Source organism: Ovis canadensis, chromosome 1 (genome assembly GCF_042477335.2).
Source record: "Ovis canadensis isolate MfBH-ARS-UI-01 breed Bighorn chromosome 1, ARS-UI_OviCan_v2, whole genome shotgun sequence".
Taxonomy (NCBI): domain Eukaryota; kingdom Metazoa; phylum Chordata; class Mammalia; order Artiodactyla; family Bovidae; genus Ovis; species Ovis canadensis.
Window position 1 is genome coordinate 87,572,651 of NC_091245.1, and position 16,498 is coordinate 87,589,148.

Genomic DNA, 16,498 nt, shown 5'->3' on the forward strand with positions numbered 1-16,498 from the left:
GGTCTTGTTTTTGCTGAATTTATAGAGCATCTCCATCTTTGGCTGCAAAGAATATAATCAATCTGATTTCGGTGATGACCATCTGGTGGTGTCCACATGGAGTGTTCTCTTGTGTTGTTGGAAGAGGGTGTTTGCTATGACCAGTGTGTTCTCTTGGCAAAACTCTATTAGCCTTTGCCCTGCTTCATTCTGTACTCCAAGGCCAAATTTGCCTGTTGCTCCAGTGTTTCTTGACTTCCTACCAGTCCCCTATAATAAAAAGGACATCTTTTTTGGGTGTTAGTTCTAGAAGGTTTTGTATGTCTTCATAGAATGGTTCAACTTCAGCTTCTTCAGCATTACTGGTCGGGGCATAGATTTGGATTACTGTGATAATCCAGACTGAAAACCACAATCACAGAAAACTAACCTAACTCAACGAAACTATGAGCCACACCATGTAGGGCCACCCAAGACGGATGGGTCATGGTGGAGAGTTCTGACAAAATGTGGTCCACTGGAGAAGAGAATGGCAAACCACTTCAGTATTCTTGCCTTGAGAACCCCATGAACAGTTATGAAAAGGCAATAAGAAAGGACTCTGAAAGATGAACTCCCCAGGTTGGTAGGGGCCCAATATGCTACTGGAGATCAGTGGAGAAATAACTCCAGAAAGAATGAAGACACAGAGCCAAAGCAAAACAACACCCAGTTGTGGACGTGACTGGTGATGGAAGGAAGGTCTGATGTTATAAAGAGCAATATTGCATAGGAACCTGGAATGTTAGGTCCATGAATCAAGGCAAATTGTAAGTGGTCAAAAAGGAGATGGCAAGAGTATATGTCAATGTTTAAGGAATCAGCGAAGTAAAATGGACTGGAATGGGTGAATTTAGCTCAGATGACCATTATATCTTCTACTGTGGGCAAGAATCCTTTAGAAGAAATGGAGTAGCCATCATAGTCAACAAAACAGTCTGTAACGTGGTACTTGGATGCAATCTCAAAAAAGACAGAATGATCTCTGTTCGTTTCCAAGGCAAACCATTCAATATCACAGTAATTAAACAGACTAGTCCATTAAAGAAGAATTATTTGTCTATAGTTTTGGACACACATGCATAAAAATGTAATTTTGTGACACCAATAATCAAAGAGAAAGGACAGAGTTGTATAAGAGCAAATTATTTAAGAGCTATTTGAATTAAGCTGGTATAAATTCAAAATGAAAAAACTAAGATCATGGCACATGGTCCCATCATTTCAAGGCCAATAGTAGGGTAAAAAGTGGAAGCAGAGACAGATTTTCTTTCCTGGCGCTCCAAAAGCACTGTGGACAGTGACTGCAGTCATGAAACTAGGAGACGCTTGCTCCTGGGAAGGAAAGCTATGGCCAACCTAGACAGCATGTTAAAAAGCAGAGACTTCACTTTGCCAGCAGAGGCCCCTATAGTCAAAGCTGTGGCTTTTCCAGTAGTCATCTACTGATGTGAGAGTTGGACCCTAAAGAAGGCTTTCCAATTGTGGTACTGGAGAAGACTCTCAAGAGTCCTTTGGACTGCAAGGAGATCAAACCAGTCAATACTAAAGTAAATCAACCCTGAATATTCATTGAAAGGACTGATGCTGAAGCTCTAATACTTTGGCCACCTGATGCAAAGAGCAGCCTTATTGGAAAAGACCCTGATGCTGAGAAAGATTTAAGGCAAAAGGAGAAGGGGGCAGGTGAGGACGAGATGGTTAGAGAACATCACTGATTCAATGGACATGAATTTTAGCAAACTCCGGGAGATAGTGGAGGACAGAGGATCCTGGCACGCTGCAGTCCATCCGGTTGCAAGGAGTCAGACATGACTTAGCGACAGAACAATAACAACAAAGAATAAGAAATCACAAGCTTAGGAGAGAAACTGAAAACACGGAATGCAAACACTTACGGAACACAGCAAGAGCATTGCTAAGGGGGAGATTTATGGCTAGAAATGTCTACTTTAAAAACAAGAGGATCTCAAATAAACATCCTAACTTTATAAATTAAGGAATTAGGAAAAGAATTAAACCGAAATAAATAGAAGGAAACAATAAAGATTATGGCAGAGATAAATAGAAAAATAGAGAAAAATCAATGAAAATTTTAAAGAAATTTCTTTGAAAGATTTATGAAATTAACAAAATTGACAAACCTTTAGCTACACTAAGAAAGAAGGGAGAAGATGCAAATTACTAAAATCAGAAATGAAAGTGGGACAGGACTACTGAGTCTACAGAAATAAAAATATTGCAACAGAGTACTACAAAGAATCATATGCCAACAAACTGGATAATCTAGATAAAATAAAAATGTTCCCAGAAACACAAAACATGACAGGACAGAAACACAAAGAAATGCAATTCCACATGTTATTTGTTTTAAATTTAATTCCTGTTTAAATTCTTGAAGCCTTGCTTATATTTATTTGTTCTGAAAACTATGACATCTGACTCTTTGTGACCCCATGGACTGTAGCCCACCAGGCTCCTCTGTCCACAGAATTTTCCAAGCAAGAATGCTGGAGTGGCAGGCGGATTCTTTACCACTGCACCACCTGTAAAGTGCCCATCTTAAACTATAAATTATAGTTTATAACTATAATTAAGTTTAAGATTTATAACTATAAATCTTACAAATTATGGTTTTTATTTTCTATTCAGATTAAAAAAATATCCTTTATATCCTGGATTACAAAAGTTTATCCAGATAATACTTTAAAAACCTTTAAAAAATTACTATCAAGTAGGACACAATTTAATACTACTGTTGGTATTAACGTGTTGGTTTGTGTTCTGAGGCTGTTTTACATAGAGTTTTAAATTTACTCTGGGAGTTCAGAATGTCAGCAGTAGAGCTGGAAGGATGGAGTGCAGAGCAGAGTCAGATCAGAGGCAGGATTCTTGACTGGATACTGGACACTATGTGTTCTGATGTCCTGTGCAATGTTCTCTAAAATATTAGAACCTGTCAATACTTACAGTCAAGCGAGAGCGCATGTAAATCCAGAAGATGTGGCCGCTTTAACACTGAATTTCAACGAGGCAACCACTGGTTGCATCAGGCCCTTCTGCCCTATCTCCAGTTTTCCCTCTGCCAGAGTCCCCCTGCTCCCTACTGCCTTCCACACACCCACTGCCCCCACCGGTGGGACCCCTGGGCCTGGGGGCTGAGGCTGAGAGCCTGCTCCGCCAGCCCCCTCCTCCTCCTGCAGGACTGATGTCTTCCTCCTGACGGGGCTGCCTGTGCTGGGGCCCATCCCTGTGTCCCCAGTTCCTTGTCCCAGCAGGCACGGCCTCTTTCTCCTGCCTACAACCTCCCACCCTCTCAGTGCTCCTCAGAGATTTTGAACACTTAAAAATCTATTCTGTATTTTGAAATCTCTCCTTGTATTTCCTAGCTGAGTTCCAGCCTTTAGTACCCAGAATTTTCTTTTTCTTAGTGCTGCTCTATGACAGAATTTCAATGATTTTTGTAAATAAATGACTGACTGAATACTAGCATAACAATATCTGATCTACATATTTTAACCGTTATTATTCTGTTTAGTGTTTTTAAGAAAGTCATTTTCTCAGTGGAATCTGGTCATGTGTCTTTTCCAAGCTCAAGATGTGTAAAACTCAGAATGACAACCCCTTTATAATATGAAAAATATAACTATTAAGAGAGGCAGCACTTTTGTGTGGCCAGAGCCACTATCGCCTCCCTTTGGGCAAAACGACAAGGGAATCTGCCTTTTCCTATTTGCCTCCTGAGTCGGACCCCGAGCTGAGCTCTGAGGACTGGCAGGGTGGGAATGGCTAGGGGCATCCACAGAGGGACTGAGCTCTGCTGGTCTCTGCTGATAACACTTTCCCTGCTCCCCAGCTTAGCAGAGATGTGTAGACTCTGAGTCTGTGATTTAACATGGATTAGAGAAAGTCTGTCTTCTTCAAACCCCCACTCCATACTTTATCTTGGTGGTCTGAAACCTTTATTCAATACTGGGACCTTTCTATCCTTAAAAAGTGTTAGCTAATTTTAAACTGACTTTCCTGTAGAGTTCCAAGCTTGCCTTTTAACTTCTGAAATTGATTTGTTTTCAAAAGGTCTTATCGTCCCTTTTTGTGTATCCATTACTTTGTAGTGTACTTTAAACAAGGGAAAAGGAAATACAGGCCAACCTTGTCTTATTCTCGTAATTTTGAAATGGACTTCAATCTTCAAAGAGGAGAGTTGGCAGGTGGGACATTGTTTTTGAGGAGGCTGTATCACAGAGTGACATGAAAGGACACCTGAGCCACCCTCTCCTACACAAAACCACACCTGGGTCAAGATCAGGGCAGGAATCTGTGGACATGGACAGCCAGGCTGTGCTGGGCCCACTCTGACTGCAGTCCTGCATGGTGTCCTCCAGGCTCCTTGCTGGCCACCCCTACCGGTCCCCCTCGCAGCAGGAGAGGCTCCTAGCTGCTCAAAAAACAGCTCTCCCTGCTTCATTCAGAGCCCTCTGTGACTACCACAGTCCAGGTCACTGACCCAGTCAAAATGAAGTGCATCTTGCTGGTTGTCGGGTTATTTCTGGAGTTGCACCTGGATATTTTCTTTGCTGGACCTGCTTCTGTATTTGGATTCATTGTTTAGGCCATAAATCTACTTGATTAATTTACATTTAATGATTATCACTCTTAGCTACACGACTGAAGGGATGAGTCCCCTCTAGTCCCTGAAACGAAAGTATTGACAAACTTCTTCCTGCACCTTGTGGGTGTTTCTTGTATCCCATTAATAGTCTGTTCTAGAAGATATGCTGCCGTCAGGGATTGTAAAGAGTCGGGGGAACGTGAGGATTACTTGGAGTACCGATCTTCCTGTGCCAGCGGCTCATTTAGAGTTTCGATTTGAGGGGCACCCACTCTTAGACTTAACTTGCCAGTTAAGAGCTTCCCAGAGCCCAAAGGAACTCGGTAACCCAGGAGCAAGTCTCAATGATCGTGGGAGGGCAGGGGAGGTGGAAGATTCGTGCTGTCGTTAGGATTCAGGCTTGTTTCCCGAGCTCACTACCAACTTCCCCGATTTAGCTGAAATCGGACTGCCGACGGGAACCAGGCTGCCCTCAGCGTTCTGGTGCCCGGAGCTCGGCTCCCGAGTTTTGAGGCTGGAGGGGGAAATGGACTACTTCGACTGCCCGGGGCGCAGATGCCTCGTTGAAGAGTCCCGGGTGCCCCTAGTGCCAGGAAGCTTTGGAGATTGGGCAATAATTGGGAGCGGGACAGAGAAGCGATGGGGCGTGGCCTCGCTCAGGCCACACCCAGGCATCGGATAAACATCCAAATCAACGGTGCCGAGCTGGAAACCCGATCCACAGACGCTGACTATGGCGATGACCCTGGGTTACTGGGACCTCCGCGGGGTGAGCGGGGGTCCGCTAGGGCGGGTGGGATGGAGGCGGGCGGGGATATGCTGCGCAGTTGGGGACGGGTAAGCCAGAAATGTTTTCTGCTCGCTGCAGCCTAGCCCCTTCGCACCGCCGCCTCCTTCCCAGGGGTGTGTGTGTGTGTGTGTGTGTGTGTGTGTGTGTGCGCGCTCAGAAGTGGGTGGATGGGGGAGAGGGCTGGGAGTATGGGAGTGACTGGAACGGTGAAAGTTTTGCAGTCAAGACCTGACGTCTGCCCTGTGTCCTGGCATCTTTCTCAGCTAGCCCACTCCATCCGCCTGCTCCTGGAGTACACAGACTCAAACTATGAGGAAAAGAAGTACACGATGGGGGACGGTAATGGCATCCTTGTCATGTCCTGACTTCTGCTCAACTCATGCTGGTTTGGTGCCAAGCATCCCATGTCCTGACCCCTGTTGTTCATGTCTAACGCCTTCCACCAGCTGGAGCAGGGACCTGCCCCTTCCCGAACGCTTTAGGGTGCAGCTGGCCTCCAAGGAAGGATATGAGAGCCCACAGCTGGGTCCTGTATCAGCCATTGGCACAGGCTCCCCTTAGTGCTTACCTAAATCCTTTGTAAGGATTACTCATGTAGTTTCAGGAAATTCCTGTTTGTTTTTACCCTCAAAGCTCCATGTGAGATTAGTGGTTCAGATTTCAGATCCACCAGTTCAGGGGGGGTCTTGCCCCTGACTCCTTGGTAGGCCCCCCGGGAAGGAGGGGTGCATTTGTGGGAGGTTGTTTCAGTGCATCTTCTTTTTCTCAGCTCCTGACTATGACAGAAGCCAGTGGCTGAATGAAAAATTCAAGCTGGGCCTGGACTTCCCCAATGTAGGTGCAGGGGCTGAGGTGCTGGGAGGGGGAGTGGACAGTGTCTCCATCCATCTCCTTTCCTGGCTTAGAGGTTTCAGGAACAGGTGCCTTCTGCTCTGTCTCTCAGCTTCCTGCTTCTGTTTTCTGCCTTTCCATGATGCTCTGTGTCCCAGCTCATCCCTCCATTTTATAGCATGTTATTTAGTGCCTACCATGGGACAGGCTCTGTGAAAGCCAGGTTTCATCTCTGCCCTTGCTCAAGGGAGCAGATGCAGGGGAGCCTGGTGGCCCACCTGACCTGGCTTTGTTGTTCTTCCAGTTGCCCTACTTAATTGATGGAGCTCACAAGCTCACCCAGAGCAAGGCCATCCTTCGCTACATTGCTCGCAAGCACAACATGTGTGAGTGGGGCTGGGGTTGGGGGCAGGGATAAAGGTGGCCATGCCCTGGGCTTGGCTGGGAGGGGATACTGAGGGTGAGTCTCTGTTGTGTGGGTACAGGTGGGGAGACAGAGGAGGAGAAGATTCGCGTGGATGTATTGGAGAACCAGGCTACGGACACTGTTAATGACTTTATTATGCTCTGCTACAACCCGGAATTTGTGAGTCTCCTCCTGCTGATCTGGGATGGATGTGCTTTAAAAGGAGACTAGCTTAGTTTATCCCTTCTACAAAGATCATTTTGTAATTTGATCTCCTTGGAGCTACTGAGCTGGTTTATATGGAGTCCTCTGAGTGATTCTCATAACTCTAATTCAGCATATAGAAGCTCTGACTCAGTTCCCCCCAGTCTAAGGATAGAATCTAGACTCCCCAAGGTGGAAATTCAGTTCCTAGACAGGATATTTACCTTGTTAGCCCAATGCCTCCTCTTCAGCATGTCAGGCATAAACCCATTGTGCCTGGTGGGCAGGGCTGGGTCTACTCCACATGGTCAGGATCTGTTAAAGTCCTGACTTTGTGAGTCCACGCCTACTGAGTTGGGCAGGGTCCCATCTACACTGGTCCTTTTGCCGTTTAAACTCCTTAGAGCTACTGATTCACCAAGCTAGTCCCTACAGAGTTCCGAGAGTGACCCTTAGAACTCCCAGTGCGTGAAATGCAAGCTTGGACTCAGTTCCCATTAGTCTTAGGGTAGAGTCCAGCCTCCCAGGGTAGAAATTCAGATCTTAGATCGGTGTTTACGAGTTCAACCAGTGCCTCCTCCTTGGCATCTCAGGGATCAGGACATGTGTCCAGTGGGCAGCCCAGGGTCAGACTTTATTCCTTTCCTGCCTTCCTTTCAGCTTCCAATTCTTTCCAACTGTCCAGAAACTGTCCACGCATTCACAGCATTCTGTCTCCCACACTGGAACAAAGGACTTCTTTCCTAGTTATTTTAGTGTTGATCAGCCTGAGGTTTGAGGCCTGACCTCTACCCAGTCTCACAGCTCTGCTGGTCTGACCCCGGGCAGGAGTCTGGAGCTGACTGGTGGGTGACAGGGTCAGGAACAGTGTGGTTTTGCCCTTTGCCTTCCCATCACCTCTCACAGATGGGAGGTGGTACCCATAGGAGTCTGATGAACACAGGTGGGTTGAATGGCAGCTGGGTACCAACCCAGGTTCAGTCGGGGGACATGGCTGCTCACCTGGCAGCTGAGATCAGACACAGCCCCAGGAGGCCTGTTCTGCCAGGGAGTCTGCTTCTGAGGGCAGTGATGGCTGTTTTGTGTCTCAGGAGAAACTAAAGCCTCAATACTTGATGGAGATCCCTGGAAAGATGAAGCTCTACTCAGAGTTTCTGGGGAGGAGGCCTTGGTTTGCAGGGGACAAGGTAAGTGGGATGGCTTTAGGGGAGGGAGAGCTGTCATTTTCCTGAGGTTCAGAGTTCGGTGCGCATTCATGCTTTGTCTTTCTGCAGCTCACCTTTGTGGATTTCCTGGTTTATGACGTTCTTGACGTTCACCGGATATTTGAGCCCAAGTGCCTGGATGCGTTCCCAAACCTGAAAGACTTCATCTCTCGTTTTGAGGTATTCTCCTGATCCTCCTACTATTAATACATCTCTTTCCTCTACACTCATCTCCCTGCAGCTTTCCTAATTGGAACGAAACCAAGTATAACTAGCATTTATTGAGAACTTGGTTTATGATAGGTTTTCTGCTCAGGGCTTTACATACATTGTGTCAGATTTGATCTTTGCCGTAGTTCTACAAGATAAGGAAGTATCACCTCCATCTAAAAGACAAGGAATAAGCCAAAAGGATATGTAATTTCTGATGGTCACAGAACCAGTGCAGGCTGTGCTGGGCTCCCGGTCAGAGTGTCTGGATTCTATGGGGAGCAGTCAGTGGCTCTCCGTTTCCTGTGTGGAAGAGAGAAGCTCAGGTCCTTTTGTTGTCTGGGCTCAGAGCTCTGGAGAGTGCGGAGGAAGCAGAAATCTCAGGAGTTTGGATGTGGCTGGTATTAGTTGAGTTGAGACACAGTAAGAGTGATGTTAGGTATCAAAGACATAATGTTTTTTCCTGATCACCCAAGGACCCTGCGGCTTATTGGCTCCCTCTCTGGGGTTGTACTGAGATTTCCAAGAATGTAATTGGTTCTGGGATTTTCTTCCATAGGTAGGTGCCTTCTTGGGAAGATTTTATCTTGTCTCTATAGTAGGCAGTTTCCTTCCCTCTCTTTCCTTCTTCCAGTTACTCATAATTCTATCTCAGAGATGGGATGATCCATTCATTTTAAGTCACATTCACTGATCTGACCCTGTCTTCTGTATGAGGCACTGTGTCAGGCACAGGAGGGGTACAGAAGTCACACAATCCTGGAGTCCTAACTGGGGCTCAGTGCAGCTGGAGAACTTCAGGAACCCTGAAGCTGTGTGGTATGGGTGGAGCCCCCTTGGTTCCGGAGGAGCACAGCCTGACCTCACCTTCCAGCTCATCGTCACCCTCAGTCAACAACTGATAATTGGAGAGCAACAAAGAATTGAGATGAGTGCCTGGGAAGGAAGACTGGGACAGATGTGGACTGCAGTGTGTGGCTTGTAGGGCCCTGGGCTGTGGGGTACAGTCAGCCCTAGGTCTGGGACTCCTGGGAACTCTGCGGCACTGTCTGTCTTGAGAAGATGGTGCACAGGTGTATCTGAGTGTCTCACTGCCTGGGTAGCTGTAGCAGGACTGGGGATGAGGTAGGTCGGGGCCCAGTGAGAGTAGGCTCAGGTCCCAGGCCAGGAGTTGGATTCTGTCCTTTAAGTGGAATAATTAGAGCCTGGTCTTGCTGTTTCTCACCCTTCTATCGCCTTTCTTCTGGGTTTTGCTGAGTCATTGGGTGAGATCTGGTCTCTTCTGCAAGCTGCTCATGTATTTTCTGAGGCTGTTGTGCTAGGGGTCCCTCTGTGGGCAAAGCCTGGAGTCTCCCTCTGTGAAAGAACCAAGTTTGTGTGCAGGGGGAAAGACAAGCCCTCCTGTAGGGAAATGGGGGAAGGGAGTGCTTTGTCAAGAGCACAGAGTTGAAGAGAGAGCCAGGCTGAGTTCCACGCTATCACTTATTAGCGGCTTGAACGTGAGGAAGGTGCTTAACCTCTGTGATCCCGTTTCCCCCCAGATAAGGACACACTAGAACCACTCTTAGGCTACTTCTGTGGAGGTTCTCGATTCAGTTCAGTTCAGTTCATTCGCTCAGTCGTGTCCGACTCTTTGCGACCCCATGAATTGTAGCACACCAAGCCTCCCTGCCTGTCACCAACTCCCGGAGTTCACTCAGACTCACGTCCATCGAGTCGGTGATACCATCCAGCCATCTCATCCTCTGTCATCTCCTTCTCCTCCTGCCCTCAATCCCTCCCAGCATCAGAGTCTTTTCCAATGAGTCAACTCTTCGCATGAGGTGCCAAAGTACTGGAGTTTCAGCTTTAGCATCATTCCTTCCAAACAAATCCCAGGGCTGATCTCCTTCAGAATGGACTGGTTGGATCTCCTTGAAGTCCAAGGGACTCTCAAGAGTCTTCTCCAACACCACAGTTCAAAAGCATCAATTCTTCGGTGCTCAGCCTTCTTCACAGTCCAACTCTCACATCCATATATGACCACTGAGAAAACCATAGCCTTGACTAGACAGACCTTAGTCAGCAAAGTAATGTCTCTGCTTTTGAATATGCTTTCTAGGTTGGTCATAGCTTTCCTTCCAAGGAGGAAGTGTCTTTTAATTTCATGGCTGCAATCACCATCTGCAGTGATTTTGGAGCCCCCAAAAATAAAGTCTGACACTGTTTCCACTGTTTCCCCATCTATTTTCCATGAAGTGATGGGACCGGATGCCATGATCTTCGTTTTCTGAATGTTGAGCTTTAAGCCAACTTTTTCACTCTCCTCTTTCACTGTCATCAAGAGGCTCTTTAGTTCCTCTTCACTTTCTGCCATAAGGGTGGTGTCATCTGCATATCTGAGGTGATTGATATTTCTCCCGGCAATCTTGATTCCAGCTTGTGTTTCGTCCAGTCCAGCGTTTCTCATGATGTACTCTGCATAGAAGTTAAATAAGCAGGGTGACAATATACAGCCTTGACGCACTCCTTTTCCTATTTGGAACCAGTCTGTTGTTCCATGCCCAGTTCTAACTGTTGCTTCCTGACCTGCATACAGATTTCTCAAGAGGCAGGTCAGGTGGTCTGGTATTCCCATCTCTCTCAGAATTTTCCACAGTTTATTGTGATCCACACAGTCAAAGGCTTTGGCATAGTCAATAAAGCAGAAATAGATGTTTTTCTGGAACTCTCTTGCTTTTTCCATGATCCAGTGGATGTTGGCAATTTGATCTCTGGTTCCTCTTCCTTTTCTAAGACCAACTTGAACATTAGGAAGTTCACAGTTCATGTATTGTTGAAGCCTAGTGGAGAATTTTGAGCATTACTTTACTAGCATGTGAGATGAGTGCAATTGTGTGGTAGTTTGAGCATTCTCTGGCATTGCCTTTCTTTGGGATTGGAATGAAAACTGACCTTTTCCAGTCCTGTGGCCACTGCTGAGTTTTCCAAATTTGCTGACATATTGAGTGCAGCACTTTCACAGCATCATCTTTCAGGATTTGAAACAGCTCAACTGGAATTCCATCACCTCCACTAGCTTTGTTCGTAGTGATGCTTTCTAAGGCCCACTTGACTTCACATTCCAGGATGTCTGGCTCTAGATGAGTGATTACACCATCATGATTATCCGGGTCGTGAAGATCTTTTTTGTACAGTTCTTCTGTGTATTCTTGCTACCTCTTCTGAATATCTTCTGCTTCTGTTAGGTCCATACCATTTCTGTCCTTTATCGAGCCCATCTTTGCATGAAATGTTCTCTTGGTATCTCTAATTTTCTTGAAGAGATCTCTAGTTTTTCCCATTCTGTTCTTTTCCTCTATTTCTTTGCATTGATCACTGAAGAAGGCTTTCTTATCTCTTCTTGCTATTCTTTGGAACTCTGCATTCAGATGCTTATATCTTTCCTTTTCTCCTTTGCTTTTTGCTTCTCTTCTTTTCACAGCTATTTGTAAGGCCTCCCCAGACAGCCATTTTGCTTTTTTGCATTTCTTTTCCATGGGGATGGTCTTGATCCCTGTCTCCTGTACAATGTCACGAACCTCATTCTATAGTTCATCAAGCACTCTATCTATCAGATCTAGGCCCTTAAATCTATTTCTCACTTCCACTGTATAATCATAAGGGATTTGATTTAGGTCATACCTGAATGGTCTAGTGGTTTTCCCTACTTTCTTCAATTTAAGTCTGAATTTGGCAATAAGGAGTTCATGATCTGAGCCACAGTCAGCTCCTGGTCTTGTTTTTGTTGACTGTATAGAGCTTCTCCATCTTTGGCTGCAAAGAATATAATCAGTCTGATTTCGGTGTTGACCATCTGGTGATGTCCATGTGTAGAGTCTTCTCTTGCGTTGTTGGAAGAGGGTATTTGCTATGACCAGTGCATTTTCTTGGCAAAACTCTATTATCTTTGCCCTGCTTCATTCCTCATTCCAAGGCCAAATTTGCCTGTTACTCCAGGTGTTTCCTGACTTCCTACTTTTGCATTGCAGTCCCCTATAATGAAGAGGACATCTTTTTTGGGTGTTAGTTCTACAAGGTCTTGTAGATCTTCATAGAACCGTTCAACTTCAGCTTCTTCAGCGTTACTGGTTGGGGCATAGACTTGGATTACCGTGATATTGAATGGTTTGCCTTGCAAACAAACAGAGATCATTCTGTCATTTTTGAGATTCCATCCAAGTACTGCATTTTGGACTCTTTTGTTGACCATGATGGCTACTCCATTTCTTCTGAGGGATTCCTGCCCACAGCAGTAGATATAATGGTCATCTGAGTTAAACTCACCCATTCCAGTCCATTTTAGTTTGCTGATTCCTAGAATGTCGACGTTCACTCTTGCCATCTCTTGTTTGACTACTTCCAATTTGCCTTGATTCATGGATCTGACATTCCAGGTTCCTATGCAATATTTCTCTTTACAGCATTGGACCTTGCTTCTATCACCAGTCACATCCACAGCTGGGTATTGTTTTTGCTTTGGCTCCATCCCTTCATTCTTTCTGGAGTTATTTCTCCACTGATCTCCAGTAGCATATTGGGCACCTACTGACCTGGGAAGTTCCTCTTTCAGTATCCAATTATTTTGCCTTTTCATACTGTTCATGGGGTTCTGAAGGCAAGAATGCTGAAGTGGTTTGCCATTCCCTTCTCCAGTGGACCAGTCATCACATATACCTCAGAATTCCTGTGGTTCTCCAGCTGCACTGAGCCCCAGAGGCTGGGCACCAGGACTGGGTGACTTCTGCATCCCCTCTGGGCCTGATACAGTGACTCATACAGGGGGGAGAGTCAGATCAGTGAATGTAACTTAAAATGAATGTATGATCCTGTCTCTGAGACAGAATCATGAGTAACTGGAAGAAGTAAAGAGAGGGAAGGAAACTGCCCACTATAAAGACTTCAAGATACAATCCTCCCTGATGTATTGAGGGTTTGGCTCTAGATGCCCACAATACAGTGAAGCAAGTCACATAGCTTTTTTGGTTTCTCAGGGCATGTGAAAGTTGTTTGTAGTATACTGTAGCCTGTAAAATGTGCAATAGCATTATACCTAAATATATATATATATATATGTTTATCTTAATTTAAATATCCTTTATTGCTGGGCATTACTTCTCTGGCAGTCCAATGGTTAGGACTCCATGCTTTCACTGCCAGGGGCCTGGGTTTGATTCGTGCTCTGGAATCTAAGATCCCACATGCTGCACATCTCGGCCAAACAAACAAACAAACAGACCTGAAACTTTCTTGCCAAAAAATGCTGAGACCTTCATCTGAGTCTTAAAGGAGTTTGATTTTTTTGCCACAGTAACATCAAAGATCACTGATCATAGATCGACATAACAAAGATAATCATAATGAAAAAGTAGAAATATTGGGAAAATCACCAAAGATGACACAGAGACAGAAAGTGAGCAAGTGTGGTTGGAAAAATGGCATCAGTTGACTTGCTCAGTGATGGTTGACACGAGGCTTCAGGCTGTGAAATACGCAAAACGTGCGAATCGCAGTAGTTTGACGTGGACTGGAATGAGGGGTGGCTGTGTATTCTCATCTCTGGGTATATACAGCAGCTAACACGGCCTGTTCTCCATGTGTGGCAGGTCTTAGTAAGACACCATGTTAGTTACAGGAAACTGAAGAGGTAACTTATCAGAACTGGGGACCCTAGGAAGATTGTTTTTTGCTGATTGCTTCACTTCCACAAGGAAGGGTTGGACCAGGGTTCCAACTCAAATCCTGGAGTGGAACTGTGTGAGCCCCAGAGGGGCAGCAGACCTGACCTTCTTTCTCCCACCCTCAGGGCCTGAAGAAGATCTCTGCCTACATGAAGTCCAGCCGCTTCCTCCCACGCCCTGTGTATTCAAAGATGGCCGTGTGGGGCAACAAGTAGTGCTCTGGACGGCAGGAGATGGAGCGAGGAGCCAGTGCTGTGTGTGGAGAGCCGCTGAAGCTTCCTGCTCCCCAGAACCAGATGTTTTGCTTCCTCCTTCTTTCTTTCCATTGGTCACACTTGGGCCTTATTTGGCCCCAACTCTTTCCCAACCCCATTCATCCAGGATCTTTAAGCTCTACAGCACCCCTCTCTTCTTCAGTGAAGTCACCCCCTGACGTTATGCTTTCTGCTCTAAAGCCAACCAGATCATCCTTCCTTTCCATGTTGCTGGGTTTTTTTTTTTTCCCCCTGCTATGAGTAGCCTGACCAGATCCCTTGGCTTGGAGAGCTCAAGCCTGAACCCCCAGCACTGCCCTGAAGACCAGGACAGGCCTAGTATGCAGGCCTTGTTCTCCCAGCGTGGGCCCTGCCCAGCCCTGCCGATCACCAATAAAGCCTTAACCACACCTGCTATGTCTTACCTTTTTTCCTCCTGACCATCTGAACTGTCTAACTGGCCCTGCAGCTTCCTAGGAATGAAGTGGTGATGCTGGCAGTGTCTGGGTGCATGAGGATCCTGTCTGGTAGTAGGATGTTCTGAGACTTCCTGTTCCCATTTCTGAGGCCCTCAGAGCAGGAGTCCTCGAAGGGCTCCTTTTATTATAGAAGGGAGGCCTCTTCCTGAGCCTCCATCTCTCATCCATTCCCCCTCCTTATTAAGAGCTCAGGCGCCCTCTGTTGGCTGCTGCGCAGCTGTTATTCAGGACCTTCTTTCTGGGTTACTTCCTCATTTTCTTAGCTACCCACGAGGTAAATTTCTTCAGTCCTCGCATATCTGAAGATGTGTTGCTAGTGTACACTAAAGTAATGTTTTTATTGGTTATACGATTCTGGTATAAGGACCTTCAGGCCTCTGATGCAATTAGACACAGCTAGAATTAAGCCTTGTTTGTGGGAAGGGTGATGCCAGTCTCTCTTGAATATCTGATGGATATATATATATTTTTTAACTTAAGGCACTTGCTTTTCAGTTCTTGCCAATGTGAGGTATCCAAGTCCAGAGTCTATATAGAGATCTTGGGGCTGTTGTGTTTTTACTTCACATCCTTCTATGAGTATACTAAGTTTCCTGGTCTCCTTTTTATCAGGCACCATTCATCACTGCTTTGCATCCTCTGGAAGTAATTTCAAATCACCCTGTCCAGTGGTCTGCTTAAGAGAAAGTTTCTAGGACCTCAGGAGTTCACAGACCATGCTACCATAAATAGTTGTTTACATTGGGGTCTAGTATTCAGTCAAGACTCAGTTGGGAGAAAATGTTACAAATCACAAAGGACTTTTATCCAAAAATATTTAGCTAAAAATATAACCAATGAAAAGAAGAGGCCTAAGTGGCTTTTTGGCCACAATACGTGGCTTGTAGGATCTCAGTTTCCCAACCACAGGTTGAACCCAGGCCCTGGCATTGAAAGCTCAGAATCCTAAACACTAGGCCACCAGGGAACTCCAAGGCCCACGTCTTGACTGGGCATTACAAAAGAGAATATCCCAAAGGCCAGTCAGCATATGAAAAGGTGCCCAACAATATTGGATTTGGGGAAGTTATGAACACAGTTAATCCAATTATATACCCACACAGGCTAAAATTAAAAGGACCAACAATTATTCACAAATATGTGCGGTAACTGGAACCATCACTCACTGCTGGTGGAACAACCACTTTGGAATACGAACAGCACTTCCTGGAACTAAACATAACATCTACCCTATGCCCCTGGAATGCCATGCCTTGTTATATACTAATGAGGATGTGTGCTTATGTCTTAAACAGACATGTACCATAGTGTTCAAAGCGGCTTTATATGAAAAAGCCAAGAACTGGCAACTTTCCAATGTCTGGCAATGCAAGAATGGACAGATAAGCTGGGATATGTTATATAAGTCCATTATACAAATTCACTATTCATATGATGGATTATTATACAATATATATACTTATGATGAAAATATTATGAAGGGCTACTGCTACACACAATAATATGAATGACTCTCAGAGACACAATGTGGACAAAAGGATGTAGACACCAAATGCACCTACTACATCCTTCTATTTACATGATCATTAATAGGCAAAATAAGTCCAGAGTAACAGAGGTCAGCTGAATGGTGAGCTTGTCTTTGTTGAAGAGATTATGCAGGGCTGGAAATGTTCTCTATCTTGACCCAGGTGGTGATTCCATAAAAATATACATATCTAAAAACCCACTGAGTTGTCCACTTAAGATGGTGCACCTTACTGCTTGTGATGGACATAGTCACGGTCTCA

The 16,498-nt window shown here is 45.5% G+C and overlaps 1 protein-coding gene across 1 annotated transcript; it reads left to right on the forward strand.

Moving 5' to 3' along the window:
• Positions 1-4,298: 4,298 nt before the first annotated feature.
• LOC138445555 (glutathione S-transferase Mu 1-like) lies at positions 4,299-14,639 on the forward strand. The gene is made up of 8 exons (XM_069599445.1): positions 4,299-5,399; positions 5,684-5,759; positions 6,190-6,254; positions 6,556-6,637; positions 6,737-6,837; positions 7,953-8,048; positions 8,136-8,246; positions 14,101-14,639. Exons 1-8 carry the CDS (start codon positions 5,364-5,366, stop codon positions 14,188-14,190), a joined length of 657 nt encoding a protein of 218 aa, XP_069455546.1. The 5' UTR covers positions 4,299-5,363; the 3' UTR covers positions 14,191-14,639.
• The last annotated feature ends 1,859 nt before the right edge of the window (positions 14,640-16,498 follow it).